The following is a 21,243-nucleotide window of genomic DNA, read 5'->3' on the forward strand; positions in this document are numbered from 1 at the left end:
ATCCCAGTATAAACCAGTGTGTAACAGCTTTTAATCCCAGTGTAAACCAGTCTGTAGCAGCTTTTAATCCCAGTATAAACCAGTGTGTAACAGCTTTTAATCCCAGTATAAACCAGTGTGTAGCAGCTTTTTAATCCCAGTATAAACCAGTGTGTAGCAGCTTTTAATCCCACTATAAACCAGTGTGTAGCAGCTTTTAATCCAAGTATAAACCAGTGTGTAGCAGCTTTTAATCCCAGTATAAACCAGTCTGTAGTAGCTTTTAATCCCAGTATAAACCAGTCTGTAGCAGCTTTTAATCCCAGTATAAACCAGTCTGTAGCAGCTTTTAATCCCAGTATAAACCAGTCTGTAGCAGCTTTTAATCCCAGTATAAACCAGTCTGTAGCAGCTTTTAATCCCAGTATAAACCAGTCTGTAACAGCTTTTAATCCCAGTATAAACCAGTCTGTAGCAGCTTTTAATCCCAGTATAAACCAGTGTGTAGCAGCTTTTAATCCCAGTATAAACCAGTCTGTAGTAGCTTTTAATCCCAGTATAAACCAGTCTGTAGCAGCTTTTAATCCCAGTATAAACCAGTCTGTAGCAGCTTTTAATCCCAGTATAAACCAGTGTGTAGCATCTTTTAATCCCAGTATAAACCAGTCTGTAGCAGCTTTTAATCCCAGTATAAACCAGTGTGTAGCAGCTTTTAATCCCAGTATAAACCAGTCTGTAGCAGCTTTTAATCCCAGTATAAACCAGCCTGTAACAGCTTTTAATCCCAGTATAAACCAGTCTGTAGCAGCTTTTAATCCCAGTATAAACCAGTCTGTAGCAGCTTTTAATCCCAGTATAAACCAGTGTGTAACAGCTTTTAATCCCTGTATAAACCAGTGTGTAGCAGCTTTTAATCCCAGTATAAACCAGTCTGTAGCAGCTTTTAATCCCAGTATAAACCAGTGTGTAGCATCTTTTAATCCCAGTATAAACCAGTCTGTAGCAGCTTTTAATCCCAGTATAAACCAGTCTGTAGCAGCTTTTAATCCCAGTATAAACCAGTGTGAAGCAGTTTTTAATCCCAGTATAAACCAGTCTGTAGCAGCTTTTAATCCCAGTATAAACCAGTCTGTAGAAGCTTTTAATCCAAGTATAAACCAGTGTGTAGCAGCTTTTAATCCCAGTATAAACCAGTCTGTAGCAGCTTTTAATCCCAGTATAAACCAGTCTGTAACAGCTTTTAATCCCAGTATAAACCAGTCTGTAGCAGCTTTTAATCCCAGTATAAACCAGTGTGAAGCAGTTTTTAATCCCAGTATAAACCAGTCTGTAGCAGCTTTTAATCCCAGTATAAACCAGTCTGTAGAAGCTTTTAATCCCAGTATAAACCAGTCTGTAGAAGCTTTTAATCCCAGTATAAACCAGTCTGTAACAGCTTTTAATCCAGTATAAACCAGTCTGTAGCAGCTTTTAATCCCAGTATAAACCAGTCTGTAGCAGCTTTTAATCCCAGTATAAACCAGTCTGTAGCAGCTTTTAATCCCAGTATAAACCAGCCTGTAACAGCTTTTAATCCCAGTATAAACCAGTGTGCAGCAGCTTTTAATCCCAGTATAAACCAGTCTGTAGAAGCTTTTAATCCCAGTATAAACCAGTGTGTAGAAGCTTTTAATCCCAGTATAAACCAGTCTGTAGAAGCTTTTAATCCCAGTATAAACCAGTCTGTAACAGCTTTTAATCCAGTATAAACCAGTCTGTAGCAGCTTTTAATCCCAGTATAAACCAGTCTGTAGCAGCTTTTAATCCCAGTATAAACCAGTCTGTAGCAGCTTTTAATCCCAGTATAAACCAGCCTGTAACAGCTTTTAATCCCAGTATAAACCAGTGTGCAGCAGCTTTTAATCCCAGTATAAACCAGTCTGTAGAAGCTTTTAATCCCAGTATAAACCAGTGTGTAGAAGCTTTTAATCCCAGTATAAACCAGTCTGTAGAAGCTTTTAATCCCAGTATAAACCAGCCTGTAACAGCTTTTAATCCCAGTATAAACCAGTGTGTAGCAGCTTTTAATCCCAGTATAAACCAGTCTGTAGCAGCTTTTAATCCCAGTATAAACCAGTCTGTAGCAGCTTTTAATCCCAGTATAAACCAGTCTGTAGCAGTTTTTAATCCCAGTATAAACCAGTCTGTAGCAGCTTTTAATCCCAGTATAAACCAGTCTGTAACAGCTTTTAATCCCAGTATAAACCAGTGTGTAACAGCTTTTAATCCCAGTATAAACCAGTCTGTAGCAGCTTTTAATCCCAGTATAAACCAGTGTGTAGCAGCTTTTAATCCCAGTATAAACCAGTCTGTAGCAGCTTTTAATCCCAGTATAAACCAGTGTGTAACAGCTTTTAATCCCAGTATAAACCAGTGTGTAGCAGCTTTTAATCCCAGTATAAACCAGTCTGTAGCATCTTTTAATCCCAGTATAAACCAGTCTGTGGCAGCTTTTAATCCCAGTATAAACCAGTCTGTAGCAGTTTTTAATCCCAGTATAAACCAGTCTGTAGCAGCTTTTAATCCCAGTATAAACCAGTCTGTAACAGCTTTTAATCCCAGTATAAACCAGTCTGTAACAGTTTTTAATCCCAGTATAAACCAGTGTGTAGCAGCTTTTAATCCCAGTATAAACCAGTGTGTAGCAGCTTTTAATCCCAGTATAAACCAGTCTGTAGAAGCTTTTAATCCCAGTATAAACCAGTGTGTAACAGCTTTTAATCCCAGTGTAAACCAGTCTGTAGCAGCTTTTAATCCCAGTATAAACCAGTGTGTAACAGCTTTTAATCCCAGTATAAACCAGTGTGTAGCAGCTTTTAATCCCAGTATAAACCAGTGTGTAGCAGCTTTTAATCCCACTATAAACCAGTGTGTAGCAGCTTTTAATCCAAGTATAAACCAGTGTGTAGCAGCTTTTAATCCCAGTATAAACCAGTCTGTAGTAGCTTTTAATCCCAGTATAAACCAGTCTGTAGCAGCTTTTAATCCCAGTATAAACCAGTCTGTAGCAGCTTTTAATCCCAGTATAAACCAGTCTGTAGCAGCTTTTAATCCCAGTATAAACCAGTCTGTAGCAGCTTTTAATCCCAGTATAAACCAGTCTGTAACAGCTTTTAATCCCAGTATAAACCAGTCTGTAGCAGCTTTTAATCCCAGTATAAACCAGTGTGTAGCAGCTTTTAATCCCAGTATAAACCAGTCTGTAGTAGCTTTTAATCCCAGTATAAACCAGTCTGTAGCAGCTTTTAATCCCAGTATAAACCAGTCTGTAGCAGCTTTTAATCCCAGTATAAACCAGTGTGTAGCATCTTTTAATCCCAGTATAAACCAGTCTGTAACAGCTTTTAATCCCAGTATAAACCAGTCTGTAGCAGCTTTTAATCCCAGTATAAACCAGTGTGTAGCAGCTTTTAATCCCAGTATAAACCAGTCTGTAGCAGCTTTTAATCCCAGTATAAACCAGCCTGTAACAGCTTTTAATCCCAGTATAAACCAGTCTGTAGCAGCTTTTAATCCCAGTATAAACCAGTCTGTAGCAGCTTTTAATCCCAGTATAAACCAGTGTGTAACAGCTTTTAATCCCTGTATAAACCAGTGTGTAGCAGCTTTTAATCCCAGTATAAACCAGTCTGTAGCAGCTTTTAATCCCAGTATAAACCAGTGTGTAGCAGCTTTTAATCCCAGTATAAACCAGCCTGTAACAGCTTTTAATCCCAGTATAAACCAGTGTGTAGCAGCTTTTAATCCCAGTATAAACCAGTGTGTAGCAGCTGCTTTGTGGCGCCACCGTGCATCAGAAACGTCTTCTTGGCTTTATTCCAGCCATAGAGGAGCATTATTTTTCTTCTTTTCACACACACATAGAACTTTCTGCTCACTGGTTGATCTTTGGCTGCTCCTGATTGGACGTTACCGTCAATCTAAGCTCTCTGATTGGTGGAAAGTCTGACAGGAAGTGGCTTCATCATCATGTCCAGGTCTAAATAGAGGTCTCTTAGCAACATAGTAGTGATGGTGCTGTTTTTTGATGAAATGTGATAAATAATGCTGTTATCATGGATCATTGCGGATTTACTAGATAGAAGCAACTGAAATAATAGTTTTTTTTTTTAATGCCTGGAAAACTTCTGTAGATCATCTAAAGGGTAGCTATCCATCACAGCTTACCCCTCAGAGCTACACACTACCGCTCCTTAGACACTGAGGATGATAGTAGACCTCGGGGTGATCTAGTGGAGTTTTAAGGGTTAATTTATGACGTGGCATTTTGGGGAAACTTTGGGTTGATTATGGAAGAGTCAACAACTTCAGATCCAAAAGGCAAGCTGTTTGTTAGCATATCCTACCACAACACAACAAAACAATGCTTCACAAAAGTATGGCTCAGTTCTACCTGCCAACAACCCTGAAGTTCAAGAAATACCTCAGTTATTTTTCCAAGAATGGCTGCCTGATGCAGGAGGAAAAGGAAAACAGTAACTGTGCCATGTCCTGGAACACCTCTGCATAAAGAAATGTTGAATAAACTGCACACTTTCCATGAAAGTAAATTCATAACTTCTATCCAGGAGGGGAAAAACACTTCCACAACACAAACAGCAGGGTATGAAGAGGGCATCTGTTTTTATTCCACAACCACGAAATTTCTGTGTAAAAGATTTGGAAATCTATGGCAGTTAATGGTCATGATTCACTGGGAAAGTCGTGGGTGATCAGACACAAGGCCTAAGAGTTGGAGTGAGCACATTGCATCAGTATATGAGATGCACCACGTCCCAGCCTTGTGCAACACACCCACAGATCTGGTAAAAACTGAGTCTGTGTGCTGACTAAGCAATGGGAATGTGGAAACCCACACACTGAATACTGCTCCGAATTCAGAGCCAGCTGATAAGGAACACACCCAAAGGCTGGGACACTAAATCTTGGGAATAGTTACTTACATACACACGGCGAGCAATCTGTGCAAAGGGAGGAATATTATATCATGCAATGTAAATACAAGTGAGGTGTTTTGTTCTTTCTTTAAAAACAAACAAACTCAAGGATATGGAACTGACTTCATACAGAAAGGTAAAAAAAAGCATGCGTGTGAAATACTAGCCCACGCTACCTGCAGGCTTGTGCTCTGGTCAGAGAAAGGAGAGCTGAAGAAGCATGTGACGATACTCATGACTGTCTCAGTTACATAACGCTCCAGCATGGTGTCCGCATGCTTCCTGTCACTGGTGTTGTTGCACACCTAAGCAAGGACACAGAAAACATGAGCATGAGCTGCAGCTCCGATCACACTTCCTGGATGGAGGAAGGATGTTTACTAGAAGATGAGACATTATATGAAGCAGAATAACGTTCTCCATGTATTGATGGGGTCAAAATGTTTTGGGTTACCCTGCAAATGTCCACCAGGAAGTTCTCAAACAGCTTCCACATGTGGTTGGATGTATAAATCTCCTTCATCTCCACCTCTGTGTCCACATAACAGTGGTTTAGGAAGTTGATATAAGCTATCTTCACCTGTTGGAATAGAAACAGAGGAGATGAATTAGGCTCATCTTCCTGAGGCTTACAGTTTATCAAGGTATTTTGCTGCACTTATTACCAATTCTTTTCTTAACCAGTAAAAAAGGGTTCATCTTTAAGTGAAACTGCACCAGTTACACATAATCTTAAAACTACTAACACGTAAAATGATCTATAAAAGCATTGCTTGGGTTTCAACACGAAGAGCAGAAAAGTGCATCCTGCAAACACAAACTCCTCAAAAACAACTGAAGGGGACCAAAAAGAGCCCTGATCCTCTAACATAGCCTCTAAATCCCTCTGAGTGCAATCAGACCAAGAATCCATGCATTTCCAGGAGTTAATGTTTTTAGAAAGTTGTGATTCCTTTCTAAGACAGAGAGTTTTGCTGTGTTTGTTCTCAAGAAGCAGAAATGATTGATGATGTATGTGATCAGTCCTACAGCTAGGCCCAGAAATATCCGGACAGTGATGCAGTTTCCAGGGTTTGAGCTCTGCGTGCCACCAAGCGCTTGATCAAAAATATCCAATCATGTGTTTGCGAATTGCAAACTTTTTTTTTTACAAACTCTTCTCATTTGAGAAAATGCCATAAAGAAAATGTTTATTTTTAATATTGTGTTGAGAATCCTAATGACTAGCTAAGTCTGGAAACCCTGCGCTTCAGCTACAGCCGGGTTTGCTCCTGTGTGATGCTTCGCCAGGCTTTTACTGCAGCGGTCTTCAGCTGTTGCTTGTTTGCAGGTCTCTGCCTCCAGGTTCAGATCTGCAGACTGACTCTGCAGAATATCTTTAAAAACTCCAGGTTGCTTCCACAGTATGGTTTAGGTTACTGTCCATCTGCACGGTGACACACTGCACAGGTGAACTCTCTAAATTTGGGTAAAAAGTGCGTTCCGGTAAACTTCCTGATTCTTCCGGCTGCATCTGCCTCGTCTTCGTAAACATGCGTGACCCAGCGTTGTCGGAAGCCGTGCATGTAAACGCCATCAAACTAGCTCCAGCAGGGTTCTGTTGGATCAAGAGGCGTTCCAAGCTTTCAACATTTTCTTCTTCCCATCATTCTGTTACAGGTTGATCTTAGTTTCATCTGCACATAAGTTTCTTTTGGCAGAGTCTAAGCAGCCAGTCAGCTTTGAGGCTGAGCACTGCATCCTGCAGTGAACCCTCTGTATTTGTTCTCATGAAGTCTTTTCTTTATGGTAGACTTGCTGCAGATACAGATACACTGACTTCCTGCTGTGCTCTTTACTTACTGGATGTTGTGAAAGAATTTTTCTTCACCATGGAGAGGATCCTGTGGACATCAGGGCCTTTTTAGAGTTCCCAAGCTCACCAACGGATTCTCTTTTTTTTGTTTGTACCAGAAGGTACCTGTTGGTAACTGATGATTTGGCCACTCCTAACATTTCTGCTTTCATCTTCTGATGGATTATTTCTTCTTTGTTTCCATTCTAAGGATGGTCTGTTTCACTGGCATCAGAGCTCCTTTGACCACATGTTTCACAACAAAAGCTTCCAAACGCTAAAGCTACACCTGGAATCAGCTGCAGACCTTTTACCTGCTTGACTGATGACAGATTAATGAGGAAACCACCTTTGGTCACTTTGGTCCCTTGAAAAATAGGTGAGAACATATTAAAAACCTCCATCTATCCGTCCGTCCATCCATCCATCCATCCGTCCGTCTGTCCGTCCATCCGTCTATCCATCCATCCATCCGTCCGTCCATTCGTCCATCCATCCATCCATCCATCCATCCATCCATCCGTCTATCCATCCATCCATCCATCCATCCATCCATCCGTCCATCCATCCTTCTATCCATTCGTCCATCCATCCATCCGTCCGTCCGTCCATCCATCCATCCATCTGTCCATCCGTCTATCCATCCATCCATCCATCCGTCCATCCATCCTTCTATCCATTCGTCCATCCATCCGTCCGTCCGTCCGTCCGTCCATCCATCTATCCATCCATCCATCCATCCATCCGTCCATCCATCCTTCTATCCATTCGTCCATCCATCCGGCCGTCCGTCCGTCCATCCATCCATCTATCCGTCCATCCATCCATCCATCCGTCCGTCCGTCCGTCTATCCATCCATCCATCCGTCCATCCATCCTTCTATCCATTCGTCCATCCATCCATCCGTCCATCCATCCTTCTATCCATTCGTCCATCCATCCGTCCGTCCGTCCGTCCATCCATCTATCCGTCCATCCGTCTATCCATCCGTCCATCCATCCGTCCATCCATCCATCCTTCTATCCATTCGTCCATCCATCCATCCATCCGTCTATCCATCCATCCATCCGTCTGTCTGTCCATCCATCCGTCCATCCATCCTTCTATCCATTTGTCCATCCATCCATCCTTCTATCCATTTGTCCATCCATCCATCCTTCTATCCATTCGTCCATCCATCCATCCGTCCGTCCGTCCGTCCATCCATCCTTCTATCCATTCGTCCATCCATCCATCCATCCATCCATCCATCCATCCGTCCGTCCGTCCGTCCGTCCGTCCATCCGTCCTTCTATCCATTCGTCCATCCATCCATCCATCCATCTGTCCATCCATCCATCCATCTATCCATCCATCCGTCCATCCGTCCGTCCGTCCGTCCGTCCGTCCGTCCGTCTATCTGTCCGTCTATCTGTCCATCTATCCAGCTGGAGGCAGGGTGCACCTGGACAGGTCTACAGTCCATCACAGAGACAAATAACCACGCTCACATTTGTGACCAGTTACCCTAACATGCATGTCTGTGGGCAGCGGGAGGAAGCCAGAGTACCGGGAGAGAACATGCTAACTCCACACAGAGAGGCCTGGCTCGAACCCGCTCCCCCCAGCCGAGGCTTGTTCCAGTGTCCAAACACTTAGAGACCAAAGCTAAATGTTTTAACTTGAAGTTGTTTCCAGCTCCTCTAATGTGAAACATCCTGACCATCTTTACTGGATAGAACTTAAAATTGTGAATTAAAAAAAACAGCTGGACCAAATGCAGCTCGAGTCATGTGACAACATCTCACATGATGGCACGTGGATAAACAACCCACAGGTGACCCCAACAAATCACAGGATGGCCAGGTAAGTTAACAACAGGTGCATCTCCCAGCAACCAGACCTGAGAACAAAGTCCAGCTGCCTCCTCCGTAAAATCTGAGGTTTCAACACTCAAACACTCCAAATATGTCTGAATCATAAATGGATCAAGTTATTCATACCTCAGGGATGCAGTCTTCATGGGTGACAACCCGCACAATGTCATCCAGGGGTAACAAGGAGTTGCACTTGATTTCCGTGTAGACGTTCTTGCCCTCGGTGCAGACGGCCAGCAGCTCCACCAGGTGGATGTGATACATCAGAGGGCTGTTTTCATCCATGCGGTCCCTCTCTGAGCGCATCATCTGGACCAGGGTCTGGAAGGAGGCTCGGTCATTGTAGAAGACCAGGACATCTTCACCAGAGTTCACCAGCTGGATGGGAGACGGGCGCTTTGTTAGTTACAACAGATCTGAGTTTCACTGCTTTCTTCTGACGTTAACGCTGCTGTACGGGAGGAAGGAGCGAGATCTACAGTTTAACTCGCTGCATCGACTCCCCGTGCGTTTCAGGATTTACTTTAAGGTCTTTTAGTAGTTTAGACACGGCATCATGGCATTTTTATTTATCTGACCTGCTTTTACATGATGAGCCTTCACGGACCCCGAGGACCTCTGGTACCAGCCTTTTATGGCAAAACCAGGTTTGACCACTACGGTCCTGGTCTGTGGAACATCCTCCCAGAGAACCTCAGGGCTGCAGAGACCCTTCATGATGTTTTTTAACTGAATTATTTTACTTTATTTAATCATGAACTTAGTTATTTAAAACACACATTTTGTGAATTTTAGAATTCTATTGTTTAACCAGGGCACCTTTAAACTTTCATACTTGTCGCTCTTATTTCTTTTTATTGTTTTTAGCTTTATTTGATTTTCTACTTTTAACTCCACTGTTTTCCTCGTGGGGATCCTCAATGCAGGGATCTATGCCAGTATGGGCTGCAGGGCCGTTGCCATGGGGATGGCTCTTGTCCAGGTGGCTGGGGGTCCTGCACTGTGGACCCCGGCTTGCCCGGATCTGGGCCGATCCCCTGGTGGCAGACTCTGTGGTCACGGTGGCTCCCAGTGTGGACGGATGCCAGAGATATCGACTCCCGCAGCAGCATCAAGCCAAGCGTGGGTTTTCTCTTCATTTCAATATGCAAACCTTGTTTTTATTATTTTAAGCACTTTGTGCTGCTTCTGTATGAAAAGTGCAATATAAATAAAGTTTGATTTGATCTGATTTAAATGTACAACCTGCAAATGCAAAACAAACCCTCAGTTTGAAACTCAAAACACGTGAGAGAAATTATGGTGGCTACAAAAAACCAAAACCCTGCTGTGATGCCACCGTGGAAACAAAATGCAGTGTTTCTCACTTCTGGCCCTCAAGCAAGTTCTAGATGTTTCCACAATTTATCACACCTGGCTGAAATGAACGACTCATTACCAGGTTTGCAAAGGCTCGATGAGGAGGTCCGTTATCTGAATCAGGAGGAAAACATGGGAAACCTGCGGGCTGGCGGTACTTTGAGAAACACTGTCGTGATGTGAAAACAACACATTCCCACACTGGGAGACACACTGGGTATGGATCACGTCAAAGATTTAATGTCATTGGACAAACCTCCGCCATGACAATATCCTGACACTTTTTGATGAACTTGTTCTCAGCTTTAACAATAGTCTGCAGAAATCGAAGGTACTGGACATGCCGTCCATGTGTCTCAGTACAGTGGACGAAGTGCTGAACAACACGCTCGTTGATCTCACTGCACAGCTGGAAATTATTCATGAAGATGTGCTGCATGGTGACAGCCTCCAGGATCTGTGGAAATAGAAACAAGGAAGGTTTTCCCACAATATTTATCATAAAAAGAGAATGAACTGTTGGACCAACATAGCACTCACGCCTGGATTAAGGAATAAGTTGATATGCTTGTGAAGAAGAGCCTGGTTCTGTTGGTTCCCTGCACAGAAGTTCTGCAGAAACTCGTGAGCCAGTTTCATGATCTCCTGCATTTGAACATCCTCTCCCTAATAAAGACAATAAACCTACTCAATATTTAAATTAAATGATAAAATGGAAAATATGGAAAACAAATGCAGATATTTAAAGCGTCCGTATTATTCTGCATTCTTTTTAACTATTAGTTTGCATGTTGCACCTTCTCATAGGGGATCTGTAGGAGCTCCAGCACCACACTGTGAGCTCCCATGTTCCTCAGCAGCCTCTGCTGCTGTTTCTTGCTCTTCTTTCCTGAGCTTCCCTCCTGGACACACAGCTTACTGAGGCGCACCAGGATCTGAGAACAGCCAAGAGGGATTTAGATCACAAGCTGATAAATTGAAAATTAAAACCAAAATCCAGTCAAGTTTACCTCTTTAACCACTCTGTAGTTGTAACTGCTGGTGCTTTCTGTCTTCTTCTTATCTGGACCAACCAACTCTCCCTGTAAAAACATGTAAAACACTAAATAACTGCAATGGTTTTGTAGCAAATGAGTATTTCATCCTAGGCAGTCAGTTTCAAAGCCTTTTAGAAGAACTGTGTGACGCTACACCAGACGTACCTTCTTCTTGCTGTCAGACTCTGAGGGTCCTTCCCCATCCATCCCATCCTCTCCCTGCCTCTTGTAAACCCACAGCTCAGACTTCTCTACTATAGAACGCAGCTGGTCCAGATCTGACTTGATCTGCTTGTAGTTGTCAACATCCTGACTGGTCACCAGCAGCTGGACCTAAAATTGAAGCGCCAAAGTAACTAAATGTAAAAAGTCCAGCTAAGGGAACAAAGCCAGAGTCATGGCTGGTTTGAAATGTGGCACGGCTTACTTGCTTGAAGGCCATGAGGACTTCCTGTCTCTGGCTGAAGTGTCTGAAGAGCAGGTGAAGCGCTCCAGACACGAGGGGCGGGTAGTCATGCATGGTCAGGTGCAGCAGGACCCTTAAGAAAGTGCGGCCACCATGGTCATCCAGGTCTAGTGGAGTGTTCTCCTCACTTCAAATAAAAAATAGGAGATTAACAACATTAGCTCATTTTAACTTGTTTACAGCAGCAATCGGTTTAAAATCTAGAATAATGTGAATAACCTTCCTCCAAAGATCCCCTCGGCCTGCTCCTCAATGTTCTCAAAGTCAAAATTTCCTTCAGGAGATGTAAAAATGTTTATAGAATACTTGCATTTAACAAGCATGTGCAGTGTATTTGGTTATAATTTGTTACTGGTCTCATACCTGGCATCTGACCTGTGATGTTGTTTGTTCCATTCTGATTGGCTGGGTTTTCTCCTTGTGGGTTGTTTTCATCAAACTCACGTTTAAAAATACAGAGCAGGCAGGATATCCTGTAGTCCAGCCGCACATTCAAAATGAACTACAGGAGAGGATAAAAGATTTTACATAATACAATATAACACAATATAACACAATATAATATAACACAATATAACACAATATAACACAATATAACACAATATAATATAATATAATATAATATAATATAATATAATATAATATAATATAATATAATATAATATAATATAATATAATATAATATGAGGTGTGCCGGGCTTTGAGGATACCTGAATTAATTCATACCTGCAGAATCTCAATGATTTTCAGCTTTGTGTCCATGACCATGATGTCTTCTCTCTCTGGTTCAGTCTGTGTTTTCACCACATCGCCCTCAGGCTGATGAGTTGGCGTGGTAGGCAGCAAACCGCCTCCTCGCAGCACCACCTGTGTCATCAGCTCCCCAACTCCATGAATCGACTTCATTACATTACTGCCAGCTGCAGCACATGGAGAGACAAAGCCTGAGTAACATTCAGACATTTCATGCTCTTATTGTTCCAGCAAGAGATCAGTTGATTGAATCTAAATAACTCGGTTTTTACCTTTGTTCTCATCCCCCTTCTCGATCTTGTTAATGGGGTAAACGGTGCTGATGTGCACACAGTCTAAAATGTTTAGTAGGATCTTTGTGAGGCGCAGCAGGTCACTGAAGTTATAGAAACCGAAGTAGATCAGGTTCCTGGCTAGGTTCACTACCTACAAACAAAAGAACCCATGACTTAGATAAGCAGGTTCTCATCTGGTCTTTCAGCGCTCGTAGAAGCATTACCTCAAAGGTGAGCTTGTTTTTCTCCTTGTCAGAGAAGGGGACGTTCTGTGACACCACCTCTCGCAGGTAGTTCTCCACAAAATCCATGGTGAGGCAGAAGCGCTCCTTGATCTCGTCTCGGGTGGTTCCATCACTGTCGTAGCTGCAAAGATGGAAGACAGTCCCATCAGAGAGTAGCAGTGATGGGCAACAAACAACATTTTTAATCCCAATTTATCCCATTATTACACACAAACTGAAATAATCAACTCAAAAGTCGCGTAATGCTGAAGGAGATAGAGTGACATTTGATCAGAGATGGGATGACAAAAACTTTTTAAAATTTAAAAGAAAATTAAATCTGAAGATTTTAACCTTTATTTAACCAGGTAAAAAAAATGTTTGAGAACCAGTTCTCATTTACAAACATGACCTGGCCAGAGTCTTCAAGAGTGAGAACGACAGTATCTGGATTAAAATTAGGAATAATCTTCAGGAAACAAACAAGATCCAAACATCATCCAGGTTAAGAACAAATTTAAAGAAATGTTGTTTACAAAGTGGGATACAGAGAAAATAGTAAACCTTATAATTAATATGTCTGCATAGCTTTATGTGGGAATGAAGACGTGAATACAGGTGTGTGTGAGTGTGTGCGCTGTGTATGAGTATGGAGAAATGCAAACGCGTTAACGTGCCCGGCATCAATGACATGTTTCCACCACATGAACTTACTCATCTATAGCGATTTTGGAGGGAATTTCCGACCACAGACGGGCGTACTTGACAGGTGTGACCTGCTCCTGAGGGTCACGGTCCACGTGCATGTGCAGCATCAAACGGCAGAAAGATGCTCGTAGGTCAAAGGGCAAGTCCTCGTCAGACATGCAGCGCAGGATCAAATCCACGTCCAGCTGACCAGAGATCTTGTTGATGGCAAGGTACTGACGGTCCAGACACATCCGGGCAAAGAGATTCAGCTGGCACCTGCAAGGACATTTAGAATAATTAATCATCTGTAGTCATTGCATCTCATCTATGAGCTGTGTTTGAACGAAAGAAATCCCAAATATATTTGAAAATGATGCGGCCATTTTGGTGTGACGACATTGTTCAACTTCATAGATGAATACTGACCGGTCGATCCCAACAGTGCAAACATATAAGCTCTAGTATGTGTAGAATCAGTACATCTCACCTGTAGTAGCTGACCACGTCTTGGTCCTCTTTCTGGCCCTCCTTTGCATCCTGTGCCAACTCCCGGACGCTCTTGCTCCGCACCTCCTTGCAGTTGTCTTTCCAGAATAACCACACCTCCTCTTCATCTTCCGCCTCTACCGGGGCCTCCCCGTTTGTCATCACCTCAATCTCAAACCTTGACAGGACCAACCTGCCGGACAGCATAGAAATTAGTTCCTAAGCCCGGTTCATCCTCCGTGAGGTTGATGCGGAAAAGCATGAAGCCGGAAGTTGTCACTTCCACATTTCTGCTAGTGCGAGGCTGAACGGATAACCACCTCTACCAGGAAAACAGCTGATAGAGGTGGTGAGAAAGTAGGAAACTGTTTACAACACATGTGGTAAATAAAGACACGGACCACCATGTGCACAACCCGCCCCACCACGGACTAAATAAGTTAACCGGGTTAAAACAATGTTTTTTTGTTTCTCGGCCTCGAGAACAAGAACAAAGTTCTCGCTTCTCGTGGAGGATCCAACAAGCTTTAGTGCTCACATGAGCTTCACATCTGACGCTTACTTGGTTTCAATGAGGATGTCGGCATTGCTGGAGTCCAGCACTGCATTACAGATGAGCTCCTGGGTCACAGGTATGGATTTATTCATGGACACACACAGATCTGACAGGTAGTCCAGAAACCTGCATACAGACCACAACAAATCAGACTTTTCCACATAAAAAAAAAAGGTGTAACAGTAACGACTGCTCCCCCTGCTCCATCACCATCAGTGCTATGATGAGCTCTTTTCAACAAACCTCTGCATTAACAGTCTCATATCCAATTAACACGTTTAAAAACAAATGTGAGGAAATGATCCACGGCTTCTTCACAGATATGAACTTCTACAGATTGACACAAACGAATCGGACTAAACTGCCTCCATCTGCGCTGCTCACCTCGGCTCCCGGTTCTTCCTCACTAGAGTTACAAAGGTGTCTATCTCCGCAGCAGTGATGTGTTTTTCCAGCAGCTTCCTGTTGTTGTGCAGAAGAGCCGTTATTGTGTCCTCCGCCAACACATCGTATCCTATCTGCTTCTGCATGAAGCGAAACTGCTTGGCTATATATTCCTGGGAAAAAGAGGAAAGAGGGATAACTGTTGAAGCAGCATGGTCAACAACCCGAGCGGAGCTGTAGTGTGCACCCCACCTGGTTCTTCCTGTAATCCTGCTGAGAATGGCGGAGAACTCTGTAGCAAAGCCTGCAGATGTGCCTAAAAGGGGCGTGGCGCTGATCTCCGAGCTCCTCCAGCCGCAGCATCGGACCGTCGCCGCTGTCTGTGAAAGGTGCTTGCAGAAGTTTGAAAATCTGCAAAGGCCACAGAAAGTTTCAGAAACAAATCAGCTGAGTGTTTTGTTAAACTACGGAGTGTGAGGCCAACCTGTTTCAGGATATTCTGCTCTCTCATCAGTTTCTGTCTTTCTCTGTTGGGTTTGTTAACCATGATCTCCAAAACATCCTGCCCGCTGTTAGGGATGTCTACCACAAAGAAAACTAAATCTTCCAGAAGCTTGGTCACAAACCTTGGTCACAAGAGTAAAAAAGCAGACTTGGTCAGTATATCAGCTAAATATCCCGTATTTATGGAATATATATTTACATCTAGTCATTCATTTATACATAAAGCCTAATAATATGGATAATCAGGAGATGTTTCCAAGCATACCTCCTTTCATTTTGTGTGATGGTACCCTTTTCCAGTTTGCCAGCAATGGATGCTAACACTTTACTAGCATCATTAGCAAAGTCTAAATCACGCACTTCTGCTGGTGGCACCGGGACGATGGCGAAGGCCTCCTTGTCTTCTTTAACGGCAGATGTTCCAATCTGGGAAAAAATATGTTCACTGTAACCACTAAAATAACCTCAACCATATTAAACTTGGTCACATGCACTCACCTGCAGCATAACCGGCTTCTCCTCTTCTTTGTCAATGGGGTTGTTGGTGCTATGAACCCATGTGTTGGTGCACAGGTGTCTCAGCCTGACATACGAGCTCCTGGAGTTCAGAGGACGGAAAAGTATAGAAGCAGCTAATCAAACTACATAGAATAGTAAATGTGTCAAAGGTCAGTGCATCATAGTGTATAATGAAGACTGCTTGAGTTCTGTATGACCCTGAATCACCGTCAACAGCCTCTAAAATCTAATCAGTGCGTCCTTCTCGGAGTAAAGGCGCTCTCAGCTTGTTGTAGCTTTCTGAAAAAAAACTGAGACCAATGACTCCACATTGTCCTGTCTTGCTTTTTCAATAAACCTGCCATGTTTTGGCGTCATTATTAGGAGACTTCATGATCAGTTGCAACATCTGCAAGGTCATACTGACAAATCAGATCTAAGGAGAGTTTACAGGGTCAAGAAGAGTGTTTACTCAATGTAGGCTCCACATTGTAGAAGGCTCCTCTGAACCCAAGACCAAAAGTTTCCCTCTAGAGCCATGTTCAACAGCTTGTTAACACAAATATCCAACCAGCCAATCACACGGCAGCAAGTAGTCATGTAGACGTGGTGAAGACGACCTGCTGGAGTTCAAACTGAGCATCAGAATGAGGAAGAAAGAGGATTTAAGAGACTTTGAACGTGGCATGGTTGCTGGTCTGAGTATTTTCTGGGATTTCCACCCACAACCACCTCCACGGTTTCCAGAGATGGTCTGAAGAAGAGAAAACATCCAGAGCAGCAGTTGTCTGGACCAGGATGCAGCAGAAGACACACCGGGTGCCTCCTGCCAGCTAAGAACAGGAAACTGAGGCTACAATTCACACACACTCACCAACACTGGACAATAGAAGATGGAGAAACGTTGCTGGTCTGATGAGTCTCCATTTCAGCTCTACATGGATGCAGCCGACAAACCTGCAGCAACTGTGTGATGCTGTCATGTCAATATGGAGAAAACCTCTGAGGAAGGTTTCCTCCACCTGCTTCATCTATCAGACCAGGATTAAAAAGGTCCGACCCGGTACTAGAAGGCGGTCCTGATGAAGAGGACGACCCGGTACTAGAAGGCGGTCCTGATGAAGAGGACGACCCGATACTAGAAGATGGACCTGATGAAGAGGACGACCCGGTACTAGAAGGCGGTCCTGATGAAGAGGACGACCCGGTACTAGAAGGCGGTCCTGATGAAGAGGACGACCCGGTACTAGAAGGCGGTCCTGATGAAGAGGACGACCCGGTACTAGAAGGCGGTCCTGATGAAGAGGACGACCCGATACTAGAAGATGGACCTGATGAAGAGGACGACCCGGTACTAGAAGGCGGTCCTGATGAAGAGGACGACCCGGTACTAGAAGGCGGTCCTGATGAAGAGGACGACCCGGTACTAGAAGGCGGTCCTGATGAAGAGGACGACCCGGTACTAGAAGGCGGTCCTGATGAAGAGGACGACCCGGTACTAGAAGGCGGTCCTGATGAAGAGGACGACCCGGTACTAGAAGGCGGTCCTGATGAAGAGGACGACCCGGTACTAGAAGGCGGTCCTGATGAAGAGGACGACCCGGTACTAGAGGGCGGACCCGATGAAGAGGACGACCCGGCACTAGAAGGTGGTCCCGATGAAGAGGACGACCCGGTACTAGAAGATAGACCTGATGAAGAGGACGACCCGGTACTAGAAGGCGGACCTGATGAAGAGGACGACCCGGTACTAGAAGATAGACCTGATGAAGAGGACGACCCGGTACTAGAAGGTGGTCCTGATGAAGAGGACGACCCGGTACTAGAAGGTGGACCTGATGAAGAGGACGACCCGATACTAGAGGGCGGTCCCGATGAAGAGGACGACCCGGTACTAGAGGGCGGACCCGATGAAGAGGACGACCCGGTACTAGAGGGCGGACCCGATGAAGAGGACGACCCGGTACTAGAGGGCGGACCCGATGAAGAGGACGACCCGGTACTAGAGGGCGGACCCGATGAAGAGGACGACCCGGTACTAGAAGGCGGACCCGATGAAGAGGACGACCCGGTACTAGAGGGCGGACCCGATGAAGAGGACGACCCGGTACTAGAAGGTGGACCCGATGAAGAGGACGACCCGGTACTAGAGGGCGGTCCCGATGAAGAGGACGACCCGGTACTAGAGGGCGGACCCGATGAAGAGGACGACCCGGTACTAGAGGGCGGACCCGATGAAGAGGACGACCCGGCACTAGAGGGCGGACCCGATGAAGAGGACGACCCGGTCTCACCTTCCTTTTAGCCATCACTGCAATAAGTGGTTTACGGTTCCGTCTTTCTGGCTCTCAGACATATTGGACATCTCCTCTTTCAGCCGTTATTCCAGGCATCATGTGGACTCTGAGAAGCTCAGTTATCTGCTGCCACATGGAAACAAGCGGGGGATTCATATTTGATGAAAGAAATACAAGCAGAAATCCTTCCTGCAGCAAAGAAACCAAATAAATAAATAAACGAGAAAAGCCCAAAGAAAGACGATTCAGAGCAGCCGCGCCGTGTGTTTTTATTGTAAAGGTGCAGCTAATAAATAAATCACTCTTTATCACTGTGTTGGTATTGCTGCAACAAAGAAGTAACAGCTGAAGGTAAATGTAAGAGAACGACTAGGAACAAGCTGCTTATGAGACATGATTATAGATTAGTCAGCAGTGGCATCGATTAGTTAAAGAAAATAATCTCTTACATGCAAGTCTGAGCTGAGATGGTCTTCAAACGCCTTTCAGCCCACTCCACATGTGGGAGTGACTACTGAAAGCATGTGTTGTCCGTCCACAGATCGTAACCAGGTTCATGGCATGCGTTATGTAACCACCCACTGAGACTAACAGGCTTATCCCTGTGTACCAGCTCTCTCGGGCATTAATTAGCCCCTCAGATAAAGTGTGAGGGACAGGGTTATTTCAGGTTGGTGTATTACGTGATCGAAGGAGTCCAGATCATGCATGCATGCACCTGGCGATGTGACACAGTAGAGGCTTTTATACAAGTTAGAGTCTCTCTACTCTTATCAGATGCTGATGACAAGAACAATGAGACCACTGTAGCTGCAGAAATACGTATTCACTCTTATAAAACACTGATCAGGAGTAACGAACCAAGCTAAAGCATCAATGGTACGATGGTTTCTCACAAACTGATGCAATGAATCGATAAGTCAGCTTCTTTCGTGTAGAATTTTAAGTCCAGAGAAAAGATGCTCTGTGTTTACACCACATCTGGTTTAGGTTTTAGCTTAAAACACACCCCGATGCTCTTTATGACATCTTGAAACCGGGAGTTTTCCCTCTTCTGCCCACCATCCATGACTGATTCTCTTCCTGTTTCAGGCCAAACTGGTACTTTCCCAGATCTGCTGGAAAGTTATTATACGATCTGCAAATGACCAACGAGCAGAAACAAACACACACATGCACGTGTGAACGAGTTCTTCACTAAATGAAAATGAAGTTGGACATGATGACTACAGTAAAAAAAGACCTGGCAACTGTTTTTGTTTTAATAAACAGTGACGAGGTGAGTGGAACAAGCAGCTGGTGACACAGATAAACAACACATAACAAAACTGCTCCTTGTCCAGAACTGTCAAGTCAAACACACAAACTACCTCAGAAGCTTCCTTTGAACTGAAGTTAAAAATTCCCCCTGAACACATCACCAGTCAAACAGCTACTGACACCAAGCTGCTGCAGTCTTGACATCACTGTGGTCTTTTTATTGGCCAATGTGTCATTTCCGTACTCATTTTGATTTTACATTCACATCATTATTCTTTCCACAGGTTTCCACTGATGTTAATCTGCAGCAGTGATGTGACCTTAGCAACATGCACTCTGTTATAGGTGTGAATGAATGTGAGGTTGGGTTTGTATGTACACTAATATAAAAAAAGAAAATACACATAAAGCGTCTGACACCATTAATTTTCATTACTTCTGCAGAAATGGCACAAGAGGTGTTTCACTAAATTAGATAAGAAGTTATTTAAATAGCAGGTTGTTAGATTTAATAATACCGTGTCACATTTTAGAAAAGTAACTCGTGGTGTTCCACAGGGTTTGGTGTTGGGATTTAAGTAATTTATACTTGACTGATATTGGTAGAGTTTTCAATAAGTTTACATTTATTACATGATACAAATTTATTTAGTCAGGACCAGACATGAATGAATTGTTGGCAGTAGAAACGGAGTTGATCGGGTTAAAAGAATGTTGGTGTTTGGTGGTGTTACAGCAAATTGAAAAATTCAGTTAGTCCTGAATGGAGTCAAAATTCAAATAGAACAATAAACTAAATTCTTAGGAGCAATTTTAGATAATAAATTCAGTCACATATAGAAAATATAAAACAGAAATTGCTTAAAACTATTGGTATTATTTACAAAACAACTGATTTTTTTTTATTAGAAATGTCTGCATATATTGTATTTCTCACTTATAACGCTTGGCGAAATACAAACAAAAAGAGCTATTAGAATAAAAAATAATGCTTCCTATTGTGAAGCAACTAATAAATTTATAGTCTTGCACCTTAAAATTCCTGAATACTAGATACTTAAAAACATGAGAAATACTATTTCTAGTGAAGAATGAAAGTCTTCCGATCTGTATTCAACAAATTTTTTAAATGAAGAGAAAAATGATCATTTAAGAGTGTTAAATGTTCATGTTAAATACAGATGTGTTTCTTATTTGGGAGTTATATTATGGGATGGACTGAAATTGTGAAGATCTGAGTTTAAAAAAAACACTGAAAGAACAAATAATTAATAAACCATTTTGCTGACGTGAAGAATTTCTAGTAAGTCGTGTTAAGTTTGTTTCTTTTTATCTTTGTGTTGCTGATATTCTGGTTTGTGGATCGTTCAGGATACGTCAAAACAAGCCTCGGCTTCAGCCTGGTCCTTTGTTGGTTAGGAAAAAAATGTTTATGGCAAGCATTTATTAAAGCAAATAATCCTCCCATCCACCCACCCATCCCTCCATCCATCCATCCCTCGATCCATCCATCCATCCATCCATCCACCCATCCATCCATCCATCCACCTATCCATCTACCCATCCACCCACCCATCCCTCCATCCATCCATCCATCCATCCATCCATCCACCCACCCACCTATCCATCTACCCATCCACCCACCCATCCCTCCATCCATCCATCCCTCGATCCATCCATCCACCCATCCCTCCATCCATCCATCCACCCATCCATCCATCCACCCACCTATCCATCTACCCATCCACCCACCCATCCCTCCATCCATCCATCCCTCGATCCATCCATCCATCCATCCATCCACCCAT

At 43.5% G+C, this 21,243-nt stretch overlaps 1 protein-coding gene across 14 annotated transcripts in view; it reads right to left on the reverse strand.

Moving 5' to 3' along the window:
- Positions 1 to 21,243, reverse strand: part of itpr1b (inositol 1,4,5-trisphosphate receptor, type 1b) — a 131,209-nt gene that overhangs the window by 81,890 nt on the left and 28,076 nt on the right. For all 14 annotated transcript variants that reach the window (XR_006009699.1, XM_041979631.1, XM_041979620.1 and 11 more), the window contains 22 exons: positions 15,879 to 15,978; positions 15,646 to 15,806; positions 15,361 to 15,502; positions 15,129 to 15,287; positions 14,877 to 15,049; positions 14,499 to 14,618; positions 13,938 to 14,129; positions 13,475 to 13,726; positions 12,761 to 12,902; positions 12,534 to 12,687; positions 12,235 to 12,428; positions 11,872 to 12,010; positions 11,728 to 11,782; positions 11,470 to 11,635; positions 11,208 to 11,375; positions 11,016 to 11,087; positions 10,803 to 10,940; positions 10,546 to 10,671; positions 10,262 to 10,462; positions 8,773 to 9,024; positions 5,410 to 5,535; positions 5,132 to 5,260 (listed from right to left, as the gene is read on the reverse strand). Coding sequence is in view for 13 of the 14 variants with exons in the window: in XM_041979631.1 (XP_041835565.1) it covers positions 5,132 to 5,260; positions 5,410 to 5,535; positions 8,773 to 9,024; positions 10,262 to 10,462; positions 10,546 to 10,671; positions 10,803 to 10,940; positions 11,016 to 11,087; positions 11,208 to 11,375; positions 11,470 to 11,635; positions 11,728 to 11,782; positions 11,872 to 12,010; positions 12,235 to 12,428; positions 12,534 to 12,687; positions 12,761 to 12,902; positions 13,475 to 13,726; positions 13,938 to 14,129; positions 14,499 to 14,618; positions 14,877 to 15,049; positions 15,129 to 15,287; positions 15,361 to 15,502; positions 15,646 to 15,806; positions 15,879 to 15,978 (3,361 nt within the window). In the remaining variant the exon portion in view is untranslated. The remainder of the gene's footprint in view (positions 1 to 5,131; positions 5,261 to 5,409; positions 5,536 to 8,772; positions 9,025 to 10,261; positions 10,463 to 10,545; positions 10,672 to 10,802; positions 10,941 to 11,015; positions 11,088 to 11,207; positions 11,376 to 11,469; positions 11,636 to 11,727; positions 11,783 to 11,871; positions 12,011 to 12,234; positions 12,429 to 12,533; positions 12,688 to 12,760; positions 12,903 to 13,474; positions 13,727 to 13,937; positions 14,130 to 14,498; positions 14,619 to 14,876; positions 15,050 to 15,128; positions 15,288 to 15,360; positions 15,503 to 15,645; positions 15,807 to 15,878; positions 15,979 to 21,243) is intronic.

This window comes from Melanotaenia boesemani, chromosome 3, assembly GCF_017639745.1.
Source record: "Melanotaenia boesemani isolate fMelBoe1 chromosome 3, fMelBoe1.pri, whole genome shotgun sequence".
Classification (NCBI taxonomy): Eukaryota; Metazoa; Chordata; class Actinopteri; order Atheriniformes; family Melanotaeniidae; genus Melanotaenia; species Melanotaenia boesemani.